This window comes from Gekko japonicus, unplaced genomic scaffold, assembly GCF_001447785.1.
Source record: "Gekko japonicus isolate JY-2015 unplaced genomic scaffold, Gekko_japonicus_V1.1 scaffold80, whole genome shotgun sequence".
NCBI classification, from domain to species: Eukaryota; Metazoa; Chordata; class Lepidosauria; order Squamata; family Gekkonidae; genus Gekko; species Gekko japonicus.
The window spans coordinates 563,742-584,477 of NW_015168047.1; the positions used below are offsets into that span (position 1 = coordinate 563,742).

General features: G+C 43.9%; 1 protein-coding gene across 1 annotated transcript in view; it reads right to left on the reverse strand.

Moving 5' to 3' along the window:
- The window catches only part of MYO3A (myosin IIIA), a 128,874-nt gene that overhangs the window by 7,060 nt on the left and 101,078 nt on the right, over window positions 1–20,736 (reverse strand). The window contains exons 31-33 of the mRNA XM_015414286.1: window positions 19,257–19,395; window positions 7,654–7,763; window positions 3,281–3,321 (exon numbers count right to left, since the gene is read on the reverse strand). Coding sequence (XP_015269772.1) covers window positions 3,281–3,321; window positions 7,654–7,763; window positions 19,257–19,395 — 290 coding nt within the window. The remainder of the gene's footprint in view (window positions 1–3,280; window positions 3,322–7,653; window positions 7,764–19,256; window positions 19,396–20,736) is intronic.

Here is a 20,736-nt window from a genome sequence, read left to right on the forward strand (position 1 = left end):
CTCCTCCTGGCTGAATGAGGGCCGGAAGCGGGGCGGCCAGAAGCAGGGGGTAGGGCTTCATCGTGTGCCCTGCCCCCCGCACCTCACCCGGGGGAACGGCGATCCCCCGTGATCCCCGAATCGACCTCTGCAGCAGACACCTCGCTGCTAACTTCCCCATAGTAGCCTCTCTCTCCAGCCATACCTTCCTTCCAGCTTACTTCCTGTTTCAGACTTCAGCTGGGGAGAAAATGCACAGAAAGACAGATTTGCAGGGAGGTGAGCTGTGGAGGACACAGGGGGACTTTGTCCTCTCCCGCCCCAGAGCACCCCAATCCTGTTGGCTCCTGCTGGAGGAAGTGTAGCTCCTTTATAGCTGCAGCAGCTGCCTCCTGGAGTCGGGCCATGGAAGAAGACAGACAAGCGAGGCAACCTAGGACAAGTGAGGGGCTCCATCTTTGGCTAAGGGTCATTTCCAGACACCTGACATCACAGGCCACCTAGGGATTACTCTCCTATGGATGCTGATTGCCAGTGGTCACAATGAAGGTGGGAGAGGATGAATGCGGCGTTTGCACTAATTTGGTGCCAGTTTGGTGTAGTGGTTAAGAGAGCGGACTCTAGGAGAACCGGGTTTGATTCCCCACTCCTCCACATGCAGCTGCTGGTGTGATCTTGGGTCAGTCATAAGTTCTTTCAGAGCTGTTCTCTCAAAGGCAGTTCTTGAAAGAGCTCTCTCAGTCTCACCTACCTCACAGGATGTCTGTTGTGGGGAGGGGAAGGGAAAGGGATTGGAAGCTGCTCTGTGAAGGGCGGGGTGTAAACTCAATCTCTTCTTCTTCTAGTGTAGGAAGCCCAGTGCCCAGTGACACTGCTGTCTGTTTTCGTGTGTGTATTGTAAGCTGTTTTGAGGGCGGCTCAGTGGTAGAGCCTCTGCTTGGCATGCAGAAGGCCCCAGGTTCAATCCCCAGCATCTCCAGGTAAAAAGATCAGGTAGAAGGTGATGTGAAAGACACCAGCCTGAGACCCTGGACAGACACTTCAGTCTGAGTATACAGTCCTGACGCTGATGGACCAAGGTATCTCTCCCTTATAATAAAGCAGTAGTGGGGACCAACGTTCTAAAATGCCCGCCTTTAGTGTTTGGCTGGAAGAACTGCCACTCAGAAGACACTGGCTGGGTTGACTGGCTGCTTTGTGCAGTCCCGCCCAGCATTTCAAGGTCTTTTGCATATGGAAGCTGATTGGACTTCACTCCATTCCACACCTCAAACTCCCCCCCCCCACAAGGCAGTTGGAATTTTCAGTTGCATATGGGAACTACTGTATTCTGAGGTAACATATGTCCTCACTCACAACACATCACTTCCCCTTTAAAAGAAACAAACCCAATAACACAATCACGCCACACCACAAAGAAGACAGATCACACCACAAGCAGAATACCTCAAGGCAAAAAATGATAGGAAAAGGTGCCAGCAGTCACCCCATTACTGCCACAGATCGTGTGCAGGTCCCAGGTTCATGTTTTAAAAGCTGCCTGTGGGACTATGGACCATTAACACACTTTCAACCATAACATACCTCATAGGGTAGTTGTGCGGATCATACGGGGGAGAGGAGAATGATGTCAGCTGCTTTGCTTCCCACTGCAGGGAAAGACTGCCCTTTCCCTAGGCAGAGGCTGTGGGGGGGGATGTAAAACTTAAGACAGACAGGCAGATAAAGGTTGGCTGATGGTTGCCTGGAAAGGACATAGGGTTGAAGCCTGCTAAGGGTGGGGTCTGAGGAGGAGGAGGAAGAGAGCCGATGCCTCCGTCGCCTGGCTGGAGTGGCCGCGGGGGAGTCTGGAGTCGGGCGGCCGCTGGTGGGAGCCGCGGGTGCCCGGGCCGAGATTGGGGGGGCAAGGCGGGCGACAGAAGGCCGATGCCTCCGTCGCCCGGCCCTCTACAGAATCCACCCCCCAAACCTCCAGGTATTTCCCTCCTTAGAGCTGGCAACCCTACATTCCCCTCAGTGCCTGTTGGTAGGCAACTAAGCTTGGTCCTGTCACCTACTTTGGCCTTTGGGAGAAAACACATTGGGGCCAGTCCTGATAGGGTTGCCAACTCCAGATGGGAAATTCCTGGAGATTTGAGGGATGGAGCCTGAAGAGGGTGAGGTTTGAGGAGGGGTGGGACCTCAGACAGGTACACTGCCATAGACTCCACCCTCCAAACCAGTCAGTCCCACATAGGGAACCATTGTTGCCAATCTCCAGGTGAGGGCTGGAGAGCACTCAGTATTACAACTGCTCTGCAGAAGGGAGGGCAGAAGTCAGCTGAAGTCAAAGGGGCAGATAATGGTAGGTTGGTGGCTAGCTGGGAAGGAGATGGGGTTGCCAACTACATGCTGACAAATTCCTGGGGATTTGAGGGGTGGAGCCTGGAGAGGGTGGGGTTTGCAGACGGGTGGGACCTCAGACAGGTAGAATGCCATAGACTACACCCTCCAAACCAGCCATTTTGTCCTGGGTAACAATTGCTGCCAATCTCCAGGTGAGGGCTACAGATCACTCACAATTACAACTGCTCTTCAGGTAGCAGAGATCAGTTCCTCTGGAGAAAACAGTGGACTCTGTCATTATACCCTGCTGAGGTCACCACAGCAAATTGACACTGTTTGCCCAAAGCCAGAGCACTGCCCCAGAGCCTCTTTCTAGATCTCGTTGTATTGCTTTCACAACGGGCTTTACTGCTCGTTCAGTATAAGGCAGCTTCATGTGTTCAAATGAAAAACAGGATATAAATAATTTTGAAATATACATAAAAATGCCCAATCTCGTGAGCTGATGTCTCAAGCATGCCAGTTCAGTGTACTGAGTTGCTAGAATACTAAATTACACACCAGCTATCCGATTCTACTCTGCAAGGATCGAATGATAGAATTCAATCTTGGTTATACCTTTTAACACTATATTCCTCTCTCCCCCCAACCCTGATGAATAGTTTCTGGTAGGAATTTTATATATGAAATAATAGTTTACATGCAATGAATTGGAACTTGAAGGATCATCTGTATTCTATTTGGGACTGTGACCGTTTTGTGAGGAAAGCTTATCCAAACTTGTGGAGAACTTTTGTGAGGCCACTGTAAAACTTAAGATAAATTTTAAGTAAGTTGACAGTTCAGGATTCTATAATGTGCTTTTGCTCTTTCAAAGGCAAGGAACTCACTTTGCCAGAAATGGTCAAATATGAGTTAACAGTATAGCTAAGGAAATACCATGGTTGCTTTGCTTACTTTCACAAGTAGATGTTACCTGTTTTTTCTCGGTTTCCGTTTTTCCTCTAGGACTGATTTCTGAAAGCATAATTTTGGAAAGCGTTATTACTGTGTGGGTAACATTAGGCAGAAATGTATTTTACAATCATTTGTCTGTGTGCATCAGGGCGTTATTTCCACCCCACTTTTTTTTTGTTGCAAACATCAGATGCTCTTTCATCTCTCCCCCACGCAGTCTTGAGACTTGGGGTGAACCTCTGCATTACAATTCTTGTTCTGATTTAAAACTGGACAATTCCTATGCAAGTATATGATTTCATAGATGCTTTTGTTGACCCCCCCCCCGCTTTTTATATAACCTATAAATCCCAAAAGTGTCACTTTTCTGTTCTGTCCTTCTTTGGGACTCCCTCTTATTGGGCTGGATCCAGACTAAATTCCCTGCAAACAAAAAGCATTTCTTTTAGCCTCCCACTGCAATCTCCCCCAAATCCTGTTCCCATGGGACAAGTGACCCTCAAGAATGGCATGAGGGGTAAATTGGTGTCTGCAGCAGGAAGAGAAAATGGACAGAAGTCACATCCATCTTTTGGTTGGTGGAAGACATGGTCTAGATCCAACCCACTGCTATGGCAGGAGCAGTATACTATTTGCAAAATGCAGAGCTTTTAGAGAGAATTATAGAACAATTCTAATTCCCCCAAGTTTCAAAATGTCAAAGTCTTTAATCTTTTTTCCAAAAACCTTCCCAGATAAAGCCAAGCTAGATATCATCCTTTGGGATGTATATCAAAGAGAAGAATGGAACAGATCCGGATCTCAGTTGTACTGATATCAGCCACCAGTCAGTGCCCCTAACACATGGCACTAAATCGGTTTTAAATCTATGCCAGAGGACCCACATCATTTGCTAGATTCCTAAAGTAAACAGATTTCTTTAACCTACAGTGTATAAATATAGAGCACCGAGCAAGAAGGGGGTGTGACCTTTCTTGAAGCAGTTATTATTTAACTCCCGTTTAGTGCTTGCGGCGTGAGCTGCAGTCTGCCCAAATGATTAAGGAGAGGATTCTAAGTAGACTAACTTGAAAATTAAATAAGACATAGGGTCAAACTACATGTGATGCTTCTGCGGGCAGACCTCCAGATGTGTAATTTTGCTCTAAAGATCAGCCATGGCATATGTGAGTGCGTGTGTGAAACTGCCATTGGAGCCTCAGCACAGGAGGAGAAGTTCAGCTCTTCCGCTTGTACTATTCCTACAAGCAGAGAGGGTCTCTACAAACTCCTTTCAGCCTGGTAAAGGAAAAACCCAGGAACCCACAGAAACACAAGAGCTGGAAGGTATCCCCAAGGGTCAACTAGTCCAAACACCTGCACGATGCAGGAAATTCACAGCTACCCTCTCCCATTCTCCCCCACCAATGACCCCTGCTCTATGCTCAGAAGATGGCAAAAGACCTCCAGGATCCTTGGACCAATCTAGCCTGGAGGAGAGTTCCTTCCTTACCCCAAAAGTGGTGATCAGCATTTCCCTGGGCATATAAGAAAGGACCACAAGAGCCAAGCACTGGCTCATTCCTTCCTACACATTGTCTTTTTCTCTGTTAGGGCTCAGGGAGACCATTGCCAATCTGGGAAGGTGTGTGTGTGTGGGGGGGAGCAAGTTAACCATACCCTCTTTCATCACTGTAGCTGCGATCCACCCCACCCCCCATGGTTATTATGGCCCAAATACATGATCCTGATTCAAATCACAGAACTCCAGCATCGTGTGTAGCTTGGCTCATGGCTTAAGCAGGCTTATCCGTCCACTCAGGGTGCCTAGTAAATACTGTGCCAAGCTCTGCCCTTCTGCTATACTTTTCCCACGTTCTTTTGTCCCAAAGGTGGAACTTGACAGAGGACTGGAGGGGGGACAAGAAAGAAGAAAGAGGAGGAGGAGGAAATTGGATTTATACCCTGCCCTTCACTCAGAGTGGCTTACAAACTCCTTTCCCTCTCCCTCCCCACAACAGACACCCTGTGAGGTAGGTGGGCCTGAGAGAGCTCTTTTGAGAGCTGCTCTTTCAAGAACAACTCTGACAGAACTATGGCTTGCCCAAGGCCATCCAGCAGCTGCAAGTGGAGGAGTGGGGAATCAAACCTGGTTCTCCCAGATTAGAGTCCACACGCTTAACCACTACACCAACCTGAAAAAGACAGGATATGGAATGCTAATTAATGGCAGGTGTAGTGTAGAGTCTGCACACTTAACCACTACACCAAACTACTGGGAGAACTGGGTTTGATTCCCCACTCCTCCACTTGCACCTGCTGGATGACCTTGGGTAAGCCATAGTTCTGATAAGAGCTGTCCTTGAAAAAGAGCAGTTTCTGTCAAGAGTTCTCAGCCCCACCTACCTCACAGGGTGTCTGTTGTGGGGAGGGAGAGGGAAAGGAGTTTGTAAACCACTCTGAGACACCTTTGGGTAGTGAAGGGCGGGGGATAAATCCAATCTGTTGTTCTTCAGGACACCCACTTTATTGTCCTTTAGGAGCCAGGCCAAGACATTGATTTTCATCCAAACTTAACCAAGGATTCCACAATTTGGGGTTGTTTTTATGGTCTTCTAGTTTGAAGACTATTTCATGGATATCATTTTAGGTAGCTGATTGTAATTTTATGCTGTTTTTATTCTTATGCTGTTTTTGTCATTTGATTGCATTGGTTTTACTTTGTGAGTCATCCTGAGCTTCTCTCTGGAGCATATACATTTTCTAAGCACACTGGCTCTTTTCAAGGAAAACAACAAGAGTATATCTAATTGAGCTCATTTGTAACAGGATGCTCCAGGACGTTGTCAAGCACAAGTCTGCTGTCCTGTGTCCTGTTTATATTAATAAAATGTGCATTTTTGGTGTGTTTACTGCAGCAGGCACACTTGCTACATAAAGTACAGAACCGAGGCCTACTCAGATTTCATATTTGGTGGAAACGAATGGCATAAACATGACTCTGGCTTGCCAACATGCAATCACAATTCTACATTTGCCGACACCAATAAGTTTAGAGTGGAACTAAATGGGACATGATACCCTGAGCTGCCACTGCTACAGAGACAAAGGTATACTTGTCCTCTTTTTTAAAAAAATGTTTCAATTCTTTTTTAAAAAAATCTGTTTTAACTTAATGTGTTGTATGATGCTATTGTGCATTGCCTTTCCCAGGCCCTGCCTTGCATCATGAGAATGTCACTGTGTATTGATGTCACATCACACATTGGGTTGTAAGCAATCCAAGGAGCCAAAAGACACCATGTGACAGCAGCTCCATCTCTCTTGCAACTCCTAGTTCTGCTCTCATTTCTTCAGATCCCTGGTTATAATTTCTGATGAGTGCCAGCAATCGCTGCAGCCTGACTAGGCAAATGTATTCTGTCACCTGCTGCTAAATAGGTCAATAGCAAGTGCATGCCTCCAGCAAGAGGGCTTAATTGCTCTTAAGAGGAATTTAACAAACAGCTTCTTCAATTTCCTCCTGACACATCCAAAAGCTTATTTTCTTCTTTTTACTCTCCATTCAGTGGCCTTAAGGTCAGGTTTGGAAAGCTGTCACTGCCTGGGATATTTTGAGCCAAGGGATTATAAGGAAATATTCCTCAGGTCCTCTCTTGTCAGATTTTCAATGTGGAGTCCTAACGGTGGAGTTGGAATGAATGCTGCACTTTTACCAGGCAATCCTGTCCAGATTTACATGTCCAGATTTACTCTGAAGTCAGTTTCAGAGTTTAGCCAGAGTTACTTGACTAGGAGGGTTGCATCAGGTTGCAGCTACAGGGTAAAAAGTCCTACTGAAAGAAATAGCTACAGAGGTGGCTGCAGCACAGTGGTAGAACATCTGCTTGGCTTGCAGAAGGTCATGGGTTCAATCCCCAGGACCTCCAGTTAAAAGGTTCAGGTAATGTGGGAGACCTCCACCTGACATTCTGGAGAGCTGCTGCCAGTCAGAGCAGGCAATACTGAGTATGATAGACCAGTATAAGGCAGCTCCATGTGTTCAACAGGAGCACTGTTATGCACTGCTTTTGGTGGTGTTTCTTATACTTTGATCATGAACCTAGCAGATTTGAACAGGACTGCCAGCTACTAAAGAACAGCAATGGAGCTGGATACAATGACCCCAGATCACTTCTGATCACACAACAAGGGGACAGTGTCTGCCAATTATCCCTGTGCTGCACCTCACACCATTACTGAGGACCAGTGACCCTCTGTGTTGCTTTTTAGGGGGAGGACATCTGATTCAGCAAGAAGGTGGAGACGGCAAAGGCCAGCTCTGCAAATGGAGGTCTACTTGCAGTCCTCTGGGTTCAAGACTTGCAACATACCCGATAGGCTTTAACCACATAATAGGACAAGAATGCATACATGTAGCAATGTGTAATATGTAGAATCCTCAGGGTTGTTTAATGTCTTGGGTTTCTGAGGTCTTCTTGGGGTTCTCTGTATAGGGCGGTTGTCCTCTGCTCTGGAGGCAACTGCAAGAAATGTAAATACATGAGAAATGCTTGTTATTAACAGAAGAAGGATGCATTTTTACATGACTAAAGCAGTTAGAATGAATGCCTTAAAAGAAACAACACGTATGAACATTAGCAAGGGGAAAATATCCTTGCAAGATTACATAGGCTGTTTTCCTGCACACAAAAATATGGGACTACTCTGACCATAATATGACAATCAAGCTTTTAAACTATTTGGCAGGTGGTAAATTTCTACTTCTTCTTTCACTCCTGATTCTTTGGAAATGAATTCAACCTGCTGCCCACTGTACCACATACAACAGCAACTTGGCTCATGTTTCTGAATTTTTCAAGTGTTTGAAGGCACAACTTGGAACTCGCGTTCGAATGGCAATTCGAGCAGAGGAGTGATCGCACATCGCAAAGAATTCTGCTTTTAAAAAACACAAATAACCTGAGCTGCATTTTTTTTTAATTAGTATTGTAACCTGCCTTGAGACAGAAATCTGTAAATTCCGGGAAAAACCTGAAAGTCAGAGGGAATCCTACTTGGAGAGTTGGGTTTGAAGAGTGACAGATACTAACATGACTTGGCACCAATTCACACAAACCACATAATTTAATATTATTTTAATAACTGTAAACCCTTGGCTAGTTTTCACTAAGAGGATAAATCTCTCTCTCTGTGTCACATCATGAAATTCTGAACAGACCCCCCCCCCAGTATGTCAGCCTGAACAGGCTACAACTGTTCCCCCTAACATCTGGTTTTCTTTATGAAAGTTTTTTTTTAATGGAAAGACCATTAAGTAAGCTTCTACTTTCAGTGGTACATAGACACGGGCTCGCCACATCAGTGACAACCAGGCCACAGCGGAATGACATTGGAGTTTCATTTTGTGACCATGTCTGGGTTGTGCCTGATGGGAATAGCCTGTTGACCCCACTGGACAACCCTTTTCATGAAGTCCTGTTGTTGCTGCAGATGTCCAAGCAGTAGCATGGCAACAGAGCTTCCAGATAGGAGATTTCTCTGCATCTTCTGCACCTCAGTCCCTAAACGTGGCCATCCCCCATACAACATTCCACTGGTTTATGAATATTTCTTTTTACTGGTAACTGACATAATGATAGACCATCATATTGTTATGTTGATATGCCAGTGGCCAATTTAAAAAATAATATCCTAACAGCCTCCTCCAGGGGACTGAGAAGGGGAATTGGCTGCCCTGTGGGCAGGACCAGGAAAATCTGGCCTTTCCTGCTCACATGGCAGCTATTGCTACCATAGTTCTGTGATCTTTCCTAAAACCCTGCAGCGAAGCAGGTTTAGAAAAGATCAGAGAAAAGCCAGAGAAAATCCTGTAGGTAACCAACTGTACCATGATGCTGTAGAGAAATGGGACAAAAACAACATTTCCCAAATGCATTGATCCCTGGGCAAATAGCCTGTGCAGAAAAGCCCATTCTAAAAACAACAGTAGTATAATGACTTTTTATTAAGACCAACCAAAATATCATCAAATAATGAGCAGGCTTTTGATTTCTCCAGAAATCTTCATCAAATGATAACACATCCTGATTAATATTTGTGGGGGACTTGAAAGGTCTGCTCACAGTTTCTGATATTTTGGTTGGTACTAGAATCACCAGCTCCAGGTTGGGAGACTCCTGGAGATGTTGGGGGTGCAGCCTAGTGAGAGCTGGGTTAGGGGATGGAGGGACCTCAGCAGGGTATAATGCCATACAGTCCACCCTCCAAAGCAGCCATTTTCTCCAAGGGAATGGATATATGTCACCTGGAGCTCAGCTGTAATTCCAGGTGATCTCCAGGTCCCATCTGGAGATTGGTAACCCTAGTTGGTACTAAAAAAATTCTGTTACATTGCCATTTGGGAAATTTTTTCTGTAGGCCAAGATGGCAACTTGATACATGCTAAAGAATCTGCTGATTTAAGTGGTCTATTCCCCATGTATTCACTACTTTCCCCTTGGTTTGACCTTGAAACATGGATCTTTCACAATGCATGGTTTTTCCCACTCCCTGTCACTCCATGTATGGGTAAGGAAAGGAAGAATTTGCTCCCCTGGTGTCTGAAAGAAACTATTTGTCTCTTGTGGAGAGGGAAATGCTAAGCTACCGACATAATTTTAATTAAGAAAGTGGCACAAGCATTCATAATCAGAAATGATCAGCAATACATTAGTGCAAGCCCCAGCTAGATTAGCTACATCACTTTTTTCTTTTTATGTGTGATAAATAAAGGCTTGGAAAGGTCATGATAGACTGGAGGACCAGAAAGAATCATGGTAATTTACAGTGGTGTCTGAGTAATGATTACGTTCATTGTTCTAGTTTCTTATCTACAATGCAGACGGCTCCTAATGTAATGAACGGACAATTATCCCTTAACATTTCCCCTCTTTGAAAACAATGGAGCTTTTCTAAACCAAGATGCCTACAATCCACTTTCAGCAATGAAATTTCAGTGCAAATAATTCATTTTACTAAACCAAAAGCACATAGTAATCACCGTTTTACAGTTAAACCAGATACAGGTAGCCAGATTAGATCCCACTTGAAGACATTCAATTGTGTAATATGAATGCTAAATGTATATATATTTTAGGAAGCTGGTATAGTGTAATGGCTAAGAATAGGTGAAAGTTCCCCAGCAGAGGTCTTCCAACATCTATGGTTACGGGCCAGCCCTGGTCTGGAGAGCATATTACATCATCGCTCTATGCTGAAGATCACTAAGTTGGAAAGAACCGTTAGTATGCCATCGCATTTAATCAAAGATGATACCATCACTAGCACTTTAATTATTGGAGTGTTTTAATGTTTACTGTCAATGCTTATATTTAAATGTTTTAAACTTTGTATATGGTTTCACGGTACTGGGTACCGACTAATGTTAGCCGCCCTGAGCCCGCTCGTGGGGAGGGCGGGGTATAAATCGGAATAATAAATAAATAAATTACTGCAACCACAGACTCAAAGGATGGTCCGACACAGCCCCTGTTCTCTGTTTCAGCTCAATCTTTTGATAATATGGAGATTATCATAAGGATTATTGTGTTGCACTTTGAACATCTGAGATGTGCTGTACAAATGGTCTGTTTGTTCTTGCACTGAAATCTCTCAATAGTCTGTCACTATGAGATAGGGCAGCGCTGGCTCCCATGACTGGATAAAAAGAAAGGCGGGCTCCTCTTGCTTGGTTATTCCTCGAACCAAATCCGTGCAGCACTGCAGCTACGTGCCACAGACTGCAGGGTATGTACATCCATAGCCTGCTTCCCCCTCCCCTCTGAAATGACTATTTGAAAACTCTACATTCTTGTCACAGCACATCGGCCTGATTTCCTGCTACCCTTTCACCTTGGGTGGTCACCAGAAATAATCTACAGGAAATAAAGCTAAAAATCAAAAGTTATCACTAGAGCCGCGGCGAGTTGTCAGAAATGAATAATGCTGCCTCTATTCATAGCCAAAGGCAGGCAAATATCCCCGTTTGGCATACAAAGTGCTATTTTGGGACTCACGCATCACAGCTGGAAAGTGACATGCCGAACAAGGGAAGTTGAGGGAAACATGTACAATTATCCTGTGAACTATTACAGTAATTACAGAAATCGAAATGCCAACTGATTTAAAGGAAAACAAAAGATCAGCAGACGTTGCCACTCGCTGATTAATGCATTTATCGGGGGGAAAGGGGGCTAGAAAGAGGCAATTCGGTGGGAAAAACTGCTCTCAGAAATCACTGCTTCCCAAAGTACAAAGATCTATAGGAAACTCTTTTTTAATTAATACTCTGCTTAGAGACAAATCTTTACCTCTGATCGATGGCCAAGCTGAGAAAACAAAAAACACTGGTGGAGGTAGGCATTCTATTTTCTTTATTAATGAAGGAACGGCCATGATGCTGTTGTATCTGCCGCTCCTGTGTACCCAATGCTTGTGATTACAATTGTTTTATCCACAAGAGACAATAAACCCTACTACTTGTTTTATCCACAAGAGACAATAAACCCCACACTACTGCACACAAGCCCAATAATGAAAAAGAGGGAATGCCATACAATGAGATATGCCTTGTATATATTCAGGCACAGCAAGCCATTATAATTCTCAGTAAACATGGTACATAGAACTTCAGCAAGTACTGGCATCCTGTTTCCTTTGGCATTACTGATGTCTTCCATAACTCACATTCAGTTGTGATAAACAGAATATAGAGGCCTACTGTTAGAGTAGGGTTGCCATTTGCCCAGTGGGGGTTTTGGATCCCACAATTTTGTGGGCTCCTGCCTGCCACCAACCAGCTGGCTGGTGGGAATGGAACCCCTCCCCCAACAGCAACATTGCATGTGACATGCCTGCATCACCCGGACGTTATGTCAGCAACATCGGGGTGGGGGGACGCTCTGGATTTTGGACAAAACTGTATGGTTTGATGCTGATTTAACCATAGAGTTTTGCCCAGGATCCAGAGCATTGTCCCCAGTGTCACCAACGCCACTTCTGGGTGATGCAGGCAGATAGCGTGTGACGTCACTGTCTAGGGGGAATGTGGGCAATGTCACTTCCCACTCCTGGAACGTCCCCTCCTTCCACCTGCCAGCGGGTGAAAGGGACCTGGCAACCCTATGTTAGAGACAGTGTGGTGTAATGATTAGAGCTTACAACTAGGATCTAGGAGACTCCAGATTAGTATCCCCAACCTGCAGTGGAAAGTTGCTGGGTGACCTAGGGCCAGTCACACACTCTCAGCATAACCTATCACAAGGTCGTTGTGAGGATAAAATGGCAGAGAGCAGAATGATGTAAAAGCTGCTTTGCATACCCCTTGAGGAGAAAAGTGGGGTATAAATGAAGTAAATAAATAAATTAGAGGAAGAAAACACCCTATCTTGATTTTGACTGATTGCATTTAGTTACATAACATTACATTACATATTACATTTATATACCGCTCTTTCCCGAAGGCTCGGAGCGGTTTACAGAACATTGTTAATTTCACCTGACTAGGGCCACAGTACACGGGAGGGTGAGTGCCTACCGGGCACCTGAGCAGCCGAGCTCTTCTATGTTGTTCCTTCCGTGGAGGAATCTTTGGTCTCCAGGCGGCGGTTTCTCGGTGAAGGTCTGATCTTTTTCGCAGCGACTCCTTCAGGCACGGTCCATGCAGCACGTGGCTGTATGACGGCTGCAGCGGCTGGTCTCCGTCCTCATAGGCTCCGACCACGCTGCGTCGTCCCGTCACTGCATCCTCCAGGCCAATCACCATCCGGGTCGCTTGCTGCCTTTCGCTGTCAGCCGCTGCAATGTTCGCCAGATCGCCATTCGCCATCCAGCCGTCGCTTCATTGCCGCTTCTGCTGCATTCCAGTTTGTGGAGCAAGGTGCCCCCCCCACTCCTAGGAGTGGGTATTTAGTATCAAGTATTTAGTAAAACTAGCTCAGTGGCAGAACACGCACTTTGCCTGCAGAAGGTCCCAAGTTCAATCCCTGGCATTCCCAGTTAGAAGATCTCACATAGCATCTGCTATGCAAAACTTTGCCCTCCCTAAGACACTGCACCATTGCCAATAAGAGCAGACAGTATTGGACTAAATGGTCCAATGATCTGAATCAAAATAAGGCAGGCACATTTAGGGGAGGGAGAATGATTTCTCTTATATGCAGGTCCCAGGTTCAATCCCCATCTGTTGATATGCAGGTCCCAGGTTCAATCCCCAGCATCTCCAGTCAAAAGGATAAGGTAGTAGGTGATGTGAAAGACTTCTACCTGAGACCCCAGAAAGCTGCTGCAAGTTGAAGTAGACAATACTGACTTTAATGTACCAATGGTCTCATTCAGTGTAAGGCAACTTCACATGTTCATCTGTGTTCAAATACAGTAAGTATTACAGAATTTCTGCTCACGGAGCTGCCACCAATCAATTGGTCTGAGATATCCAATAACATCTGCTTGGTGTTTATTTTGGGGCCTGGATCACTGGCTGGTGGTGCATATTTGATTCTTGCAGTCCACCTCAGCTTGTCTTCTAATTTACAGAAGTAATGGGCAACTGATGGTGTCATCTGTTCTGCTAGTTTTCCAGAGTCAACATGTGAGCCATCTATGTACCTGTCTTTCTAAGGACTCTCCCTGTATTAACTGTAGGCAGTTGTGTTCATGTTCCCAGAACTTCTGAAATTCAGCAGGTTTAACATTCACAGCTTCAAGTATTTTTCAGTGAATATGTGTTATCAGACATAACATAGTGGGAAGAACCAAAATCTGACTGGCTCGTTCCTTGTTTACGATCTCCCTGGATGGACTCAGAGTATCCATCCCTCCTTTTCCAGTGCTCAGTGATTTCTGCAGTTCCAAAATACCTAACTTGGAGTGTTAGCTGTGTTAGATTGCTGCAGCAAAACAAGGAGTCTCATGGCATTTCAAAGATTAACATTTTAAATGCTAAAATAAGGTTTTGTGGAATAGAACTCATTTCATCGGAGGCATGGGTCACCCCTCCTCTTACAGATACACACTCAAACCCAAGGTTATAAAGAAAACACATGTAACAGTAAGGACAAAAGGGCACGAGAAGCAGATAAGATAGTACAAGGTGTGATATTATTATGGAAAATTCAAAATGCAATCAAGAAAAGTACCACTCGGAATAGCAGTAATTGGTGATAATGCTATCTCTCGAGCTTCGTTAAGCTGATTAATACCTGCAATGGTGAATGAGTCCCAGCTCAGAGGAAATGCTGTCTAATGTATAGATGAATTCTAATTTACCAGTTGCATGCTGGAGTTGCTCTCAGTAGTTATTTTATTGGGCAATGGCGACTTTTAGGTAATCAATCAAATGTCCTGGGAGACTGAAATGTTCTCCCTCTGGTTTCTGCATATTGCCATTTTTGAGGACATATTTTGAGGACATTTATTATTTTGTATAGAAACTGACCGTTTTGTTCTATGTACAGAACAGAATTTTTGACATATGATGGAGGATGAGCAAGTGAATGTTCCCAAGGTAGCATGGCTGGTGTTATTAGGTCATGGACCAACCTTGCCTGGGTGGATATTGGAACAATGTTGGCATCTGAGTTTAGGTCTCTATTAGATGACCCACTTTTACTGATAAGGTGTTTTAGACTGAATAGCAAGGAAAGGTCTACTAGCTAAGGTTTGTGTGTCACAGAAAGGTCATTTTCCAGGATGGACTGTAAACTGCTGAGGGTACATCAGACTGCTTTGGGCTAGGAGCTACAAATGACATTCAGTGATGCACTGTTGCTTTCTTGAATTGGTCTTGTAGTAGGTTGATTATGGTTGCTAATGTGTTTCTTCTCTTGTTGGGTGGGTATTGTGTTCCTGAGAATGCCTTCACGTGTAAGTTCTTGTCCATGGAATTTGAGCAAATATGACTATAACATAAGGCTTGGCTGTAGACAACAGATTGGTGAGATGGTGCTCAGAGTAGATTTCTGGTATGGAATGGTGTTTATGAAGATGGACTGTAGTATCCATAAAATGGACTTTTTGTGTGGACTGGTTCAGCTTCAGTTGATGGTGGGTTGGAACCTGTTGGCTCTGGAATGAGGGTTTCCTTCCCATCAGTCCACATGATGAAACTGTCACTAATGAATTTCGAGTAGAACAAAGATGTTGGGGGACAGGAGCTGAGGAACCACTGCTCTAAGTCAGCAGTGGACATGTTCACATACTGCAGGTTTGTGTTGCATACCTATTACTCATGGATACAACTTGTCACCAAATCTGAAGTAATTATGGATGACGAGAAAGTAATCCAGCGTGGTGGAAAGATATGCTGTGATGGCATCAGGGATAATGTTCCTGCTGGCTTGTCTTTTTGGAGGATATTGGTATATAGAATCTGCATTCCTTGGCTATGCTACATGCAATTCCAGTCTTTCCAGGTGAATGTTGGAGCACATAGCACCATGTACGGATGCTGCATGGCTTTCATTCATTTCAATGCAAGTCCCACAGAACAGGATTAAGACTGAGGCTCTTGTTCATCAACAAAAAGTAGAACCACTGCCATTTCAGTTTGTAGCCCGCTGCATGTAGCAATGATTAAGTGAAAATTTCTTCTTCAGAACAAAGTGAACTTTTCATCACAGAAGAAATTTGCTGATTGTGAATTTAACTTCTACAAAGGTCTGTATAGAATCCAGTTTTTATAAGAAGCTCCGTAACTATGGGCTAATTAAATGTATTTCAAAAATGAGTGTCTATCTGAAGGGTTATACCTTGAAATCTGAATGTGCAACATTTCATGGGGGAACTGAACCTACAAGGGCTTTTATGCAGTTTTTATTAAAGACGGAATGTTTGAAAGGTATTATTAATATTATGAGTGCTGATCCAGATTCCATCACAAATGGCAATTAGATTGTGCCTTAGTTATGCAAAGGAACGCATGTACAAAAATAAAATAAGACACCCTTTCCTAGCTCATCAGAAGCCTCAAATCATATTGCTACTCAAACCCCCTTAGGGTACATAAATAAAATTAAAAGGTGACATCTCAGAAACACAAAGGACTGTTACTTTTACAAATTAAAACGGCATCTAGATGTCTAACTTTTAACAAAACCTGTACCTTTTAAGAAAACCTTCAATGAAGAACAAATGGTTACGAAGTTCCATCAATCAGGCTTGAATTCACAGACAAGTGATAGAACACTGGCAGAGGCAGTTTTTCCATATATGGATGCAAAGAACCAGTTCAGCTCTCATGGCTTTCCACCAAGAATTGGATGTTTAAGCATACAACCCACAGCATATTTAATTAAAAAACTTTTAACCCTGAAAGTGCCATAGTGTTGTGTTCTGTGCCAAATTTACACAAGCTGCTTAAGCTGGTTTAGTTTCCGTTAAAGAGCCCAATCATGTGGGCCATTAATTACGTCTCTCTGACTTGGTCTTCAGAAAGTGAGTTACAATTATATCCTAAGGCTTTAACCGCAAGGATGCTTACTGGGGAGTAAGGGCCAGTGAACTCAGGAGCTGTAAGACTTGCAGTGCATTTGAACAGAGCCTGCGATCCAAAGCACACTCCACTGGAATCAAATTCTACAGCGATTAAAGAATTCACTTCCAAATAATTTTGTTAGGATCTAGCTGCCAGTTAGTTGAAGTCTGAGTACACCAGATAAAGCTGCAAGATGGCTCATTTCACGTATTTAAAAATTTGAGGACTGCTTTGTGTAAAATGTCATATTATAAAACTTAAGTGTTTGTGGTTGGCATCCAAAATATCTTCTGAAAGTCTTGTCTCTGAGACATGTGGGATACTGTTGCTTTGTAGTAGGGAAACTGACCAAGTTGACCACAGATGGGAGAATGAAACCACTTCAGAAACACCTGGATCCTTATACAGGGGTATGAACTGGCAGCTTTGTGTGGCTTTGAGTATTTGGTTAATAATGGCTGGATAATTATGCCACAAGTTACATAGTGTACAGCAGCTCAGTACCAGGTGATCTAAACCAGGCCCCCAATACCAGTGGTATTGTCATCCTTAATAGGACCTGCATGCTTGCAAAAATGATGTCACTATTGGTTCATTCCCACGCATTTCCCAAGTTTCCAATGTACTAAGCACTTTTAAAACCATGGGGTTAGAATGATGTATAGGATTGCACTTGCAAACCCTTCTTCTTGTTTCCTGACATAAACATAAAGAGGAAGGTTGAAGAGATGGAGGCCTTGTCACAGAGCTGCATATATTCTCTTACACATGCTTTTTGAAGAGAAGCGTTTCTTACATCCAAAATATTCTTTGAACAATTAATCCGTATTAGCTAAGAATGATGACTCATGCTGTTGGATCACACATAAATGTATACCAAAACCCAGTTTAATGCTGCTGAAGTAATTAATATGAGTAGCAGAGTCTGACAAAGGTGAAGGATCCTGACAAAATTGTGAAGACAACTTTCCAGTTCTTGATTCTCTCTCACAGGGTTTGGTTTCAGCCACACACAGCAACAGAGGACTAGCAGTAGTTAAGGACTAAGCAAGTGGACTTCAGTTTTCATCAGTGCTGATAATCTTTCAATTACTTAGCTGAGGCAATGGTAACACTGTCAGTAGAATTATGCAAATTCTGTTTTCCAACATGGTGTGATTCAGATGCCACATTCCTGTTCCTTTGAAGCACAGATCTGTAGGATTAAGAAACTGATGTGGTCTTGCGTGGTCTCCCTTCCCTCTTTTGCGAGAATCATAGTTTGCTGTGACATCTAACTCGGGCAAACCATGATTAGGACTGCCACTAAACCAATGGATCCAATGACTTTCCTCTGCTAATGGAGGAAGACTTCCACTGATGGACAAAGAAGGGAGAATGGCTTAATAGAAGGAGGTTACTGGGTCCAAGTTTCGTGCAAAGGAATGGTCAGATCCAATCTGCTGTTTGTAAGCCAAGATCAAAACTGAGAATTCCTGGTTAGCACTAACATTATTTGTCTGATTTAGCAGTCTCAGCAAACTGTGGGTATGCAAACTAGGAAAGTGAAGAAGGAATCCACATATGAACAGTTAGGAACATGACATCTGAATTGAGTCAGCACCAAAGATATGAGTTTATGGTAAATACTGAAGATCAGAATTTGAAGCTGTGGAAACAATGTGTTCCTTGAAGACTAGCAAAGAAAGAAAACCTCCACGTGGACAATTTCTACAGCCTATTTTGGGGGAAGTACCACTTTATACATCCATGCAGACTAAGTAGGACACAGATGTCTGAACAGGTCTATGCTTCTATTTGAACAATGAGAAACATGCTTTGCAATAAGGGCAATTTACCTCTCTGATTGATTGTCTGAATAGTTATGGATCTTTTGGCCATGACATAACTCACTTGGCTTTACCACTAACTTAGTAGATTTCACCCTTATCAGAGCCCACCTCTTACCCCAGTCTCTACTTTTACTTTTTTAATGTATATTTATTCCTGACCTGACCTGGATGGTCCAGGCTAGTGGGAACTTGTCAGGTCTTGGAAGCTAAGCAGGGTCAGCCCTGGTTAGTATTTGGATGGGAGACCACCAAGGAATTCCAGGGTTGCTATGCAGAGGAAGGCAATGGCAAACCACCTCTGATTGTCTCTTGCCTTGAAAACCCTACGGGATTGATGCAAGCTAGCTGCTAGTGTCAAAAAGTTTGTGATGGTCTGCAGTTTACGAACCACGCATGCCACAAACCAGCAACCAATTTTTTTCAGTTTGTGCCCATCCTTAGACAGGTCCCCTTTCAGACAAGGACATGGGAATGGATGCCCTTTTGGAATCTCTTAGCTTATTTTTTCTACAAATTACAGTTTCAGCACTGTATGTGACTCTGGCTTTCCCAGGCATAGATCTCTCCCCACTATTGCACAACAGAAGTGTACCACCTCAAGCAGCTGAAGTTATAGAACATTCCTTTAAGTCCAATTCAAGTTGCTCCTGAATAACAAGATTGATTTTTACCTGGTTGATGCACATGAGGAGAAAGGTGGCCGTTCATTTGCTTTTCTTTGGAGAGCTTCACAGGCCTCAGCTGGTGTGATAAGATCATTTCGTTCAGCTTCTGCTGCAGCAGCAAATAGTCCTCTGATAATTTGGATATCTAGGCAATATAATAAAAGCTGTTTCAATGGTGAATTAAAGCTGGGGGGGGACAGCAATGAAAGGAGTGATCCAGCTCCTCTGCCACAGAATTTTATTTTTGCAAATATCTTGAAACTCTTCCTGAAACTGTGTACACAGGAACATCTCATGCCTCAGCACTGAAGTTTGTTCACTCTAGAGTTCTATATGGATATAGGTTCTACATCTGAGGAGCAACTTTCAGGATCTAAATATGGGAGGCAATGAAATTTTGTTTTGTGTATCTTTGAAACCAGATGATGCAACCCATTTTTGCTTACGGTAGTCAAAACCATGTGCAAGGAACTCGGAGAGGGAGGTGTCTCTTACGGTGCTGAGCCTGACTCTTAAGACCCTGGCTCCCTCACAGATTTTCTGTGAAACATAATCAGGAAACGTTTCATCTCACTTAATGCTGGGCTTTGAAGATATGCAGATAAGTGTGGAGTCTCTCTCTGTTTCAAAGTATAAAGAAAAAGGCAAGACTCTGCCTCAAGCCTTCTGGGGTACACCAAGAACCAAGGAGAAAGGGTGAAGCTCATGGCAATGATGCATAATGGCTGATTATCACAGACAAAATGTGTGGACTGTCATTAATACAAATACTTAGGGTTCAGATGGTTAACAGCTGTCATTGCCCCTCAAAGATATGAATGCTAGGAACCCACTGATATGAGAGCCCACTGATATGGAACGCCTGCTCAGATAGCTTCCAAAACAAGTCACAATGTCCACTACATCTGCTTTAAATTGTTCCACACAGAGGATTATTACCATGTGCCCCAAAACAAGGGAAACATGTCAACAAACAAAATGGCGACCAACATCTATAAATGTATACAAACTCGTTCTATCCAAGATCCTCTGCATGTCATTTGAGTTCAAAATGCACTGAGACAATTGGATGGAGCCAGCTTGGATGCTCACCCATAGAATTCTGGCTATTATCTCACAATAAACCAGGGAAAAGATTCACCACCATTTGGGGATTATTTCTTCCAAAGCAGGTCAAATGTCTGTGTTGGCCCAAATGACATTCCCTCAGCTACAAACACTGTACTGTTTGTACAAAACATCCTTATCACATAATAATTGCCAGAGGATGTAGTGATGGCCACAGGAATAAGCAGCTTTAAAGGGGGATTAGATAGATTCATGGAGGATGTCTATCAATGGCTACTAGCCATGGTGACTGAGGGGAACCTCCACATTCAGAGGCACTAATCCTCTGAATGTTAGAACCAGGAGGTGATATCAGGTGAAGGCCTTGGCCTCTATGACCTGTTTTTGGCCATCCAGAGCAACTGGTTGGCCACTGTGT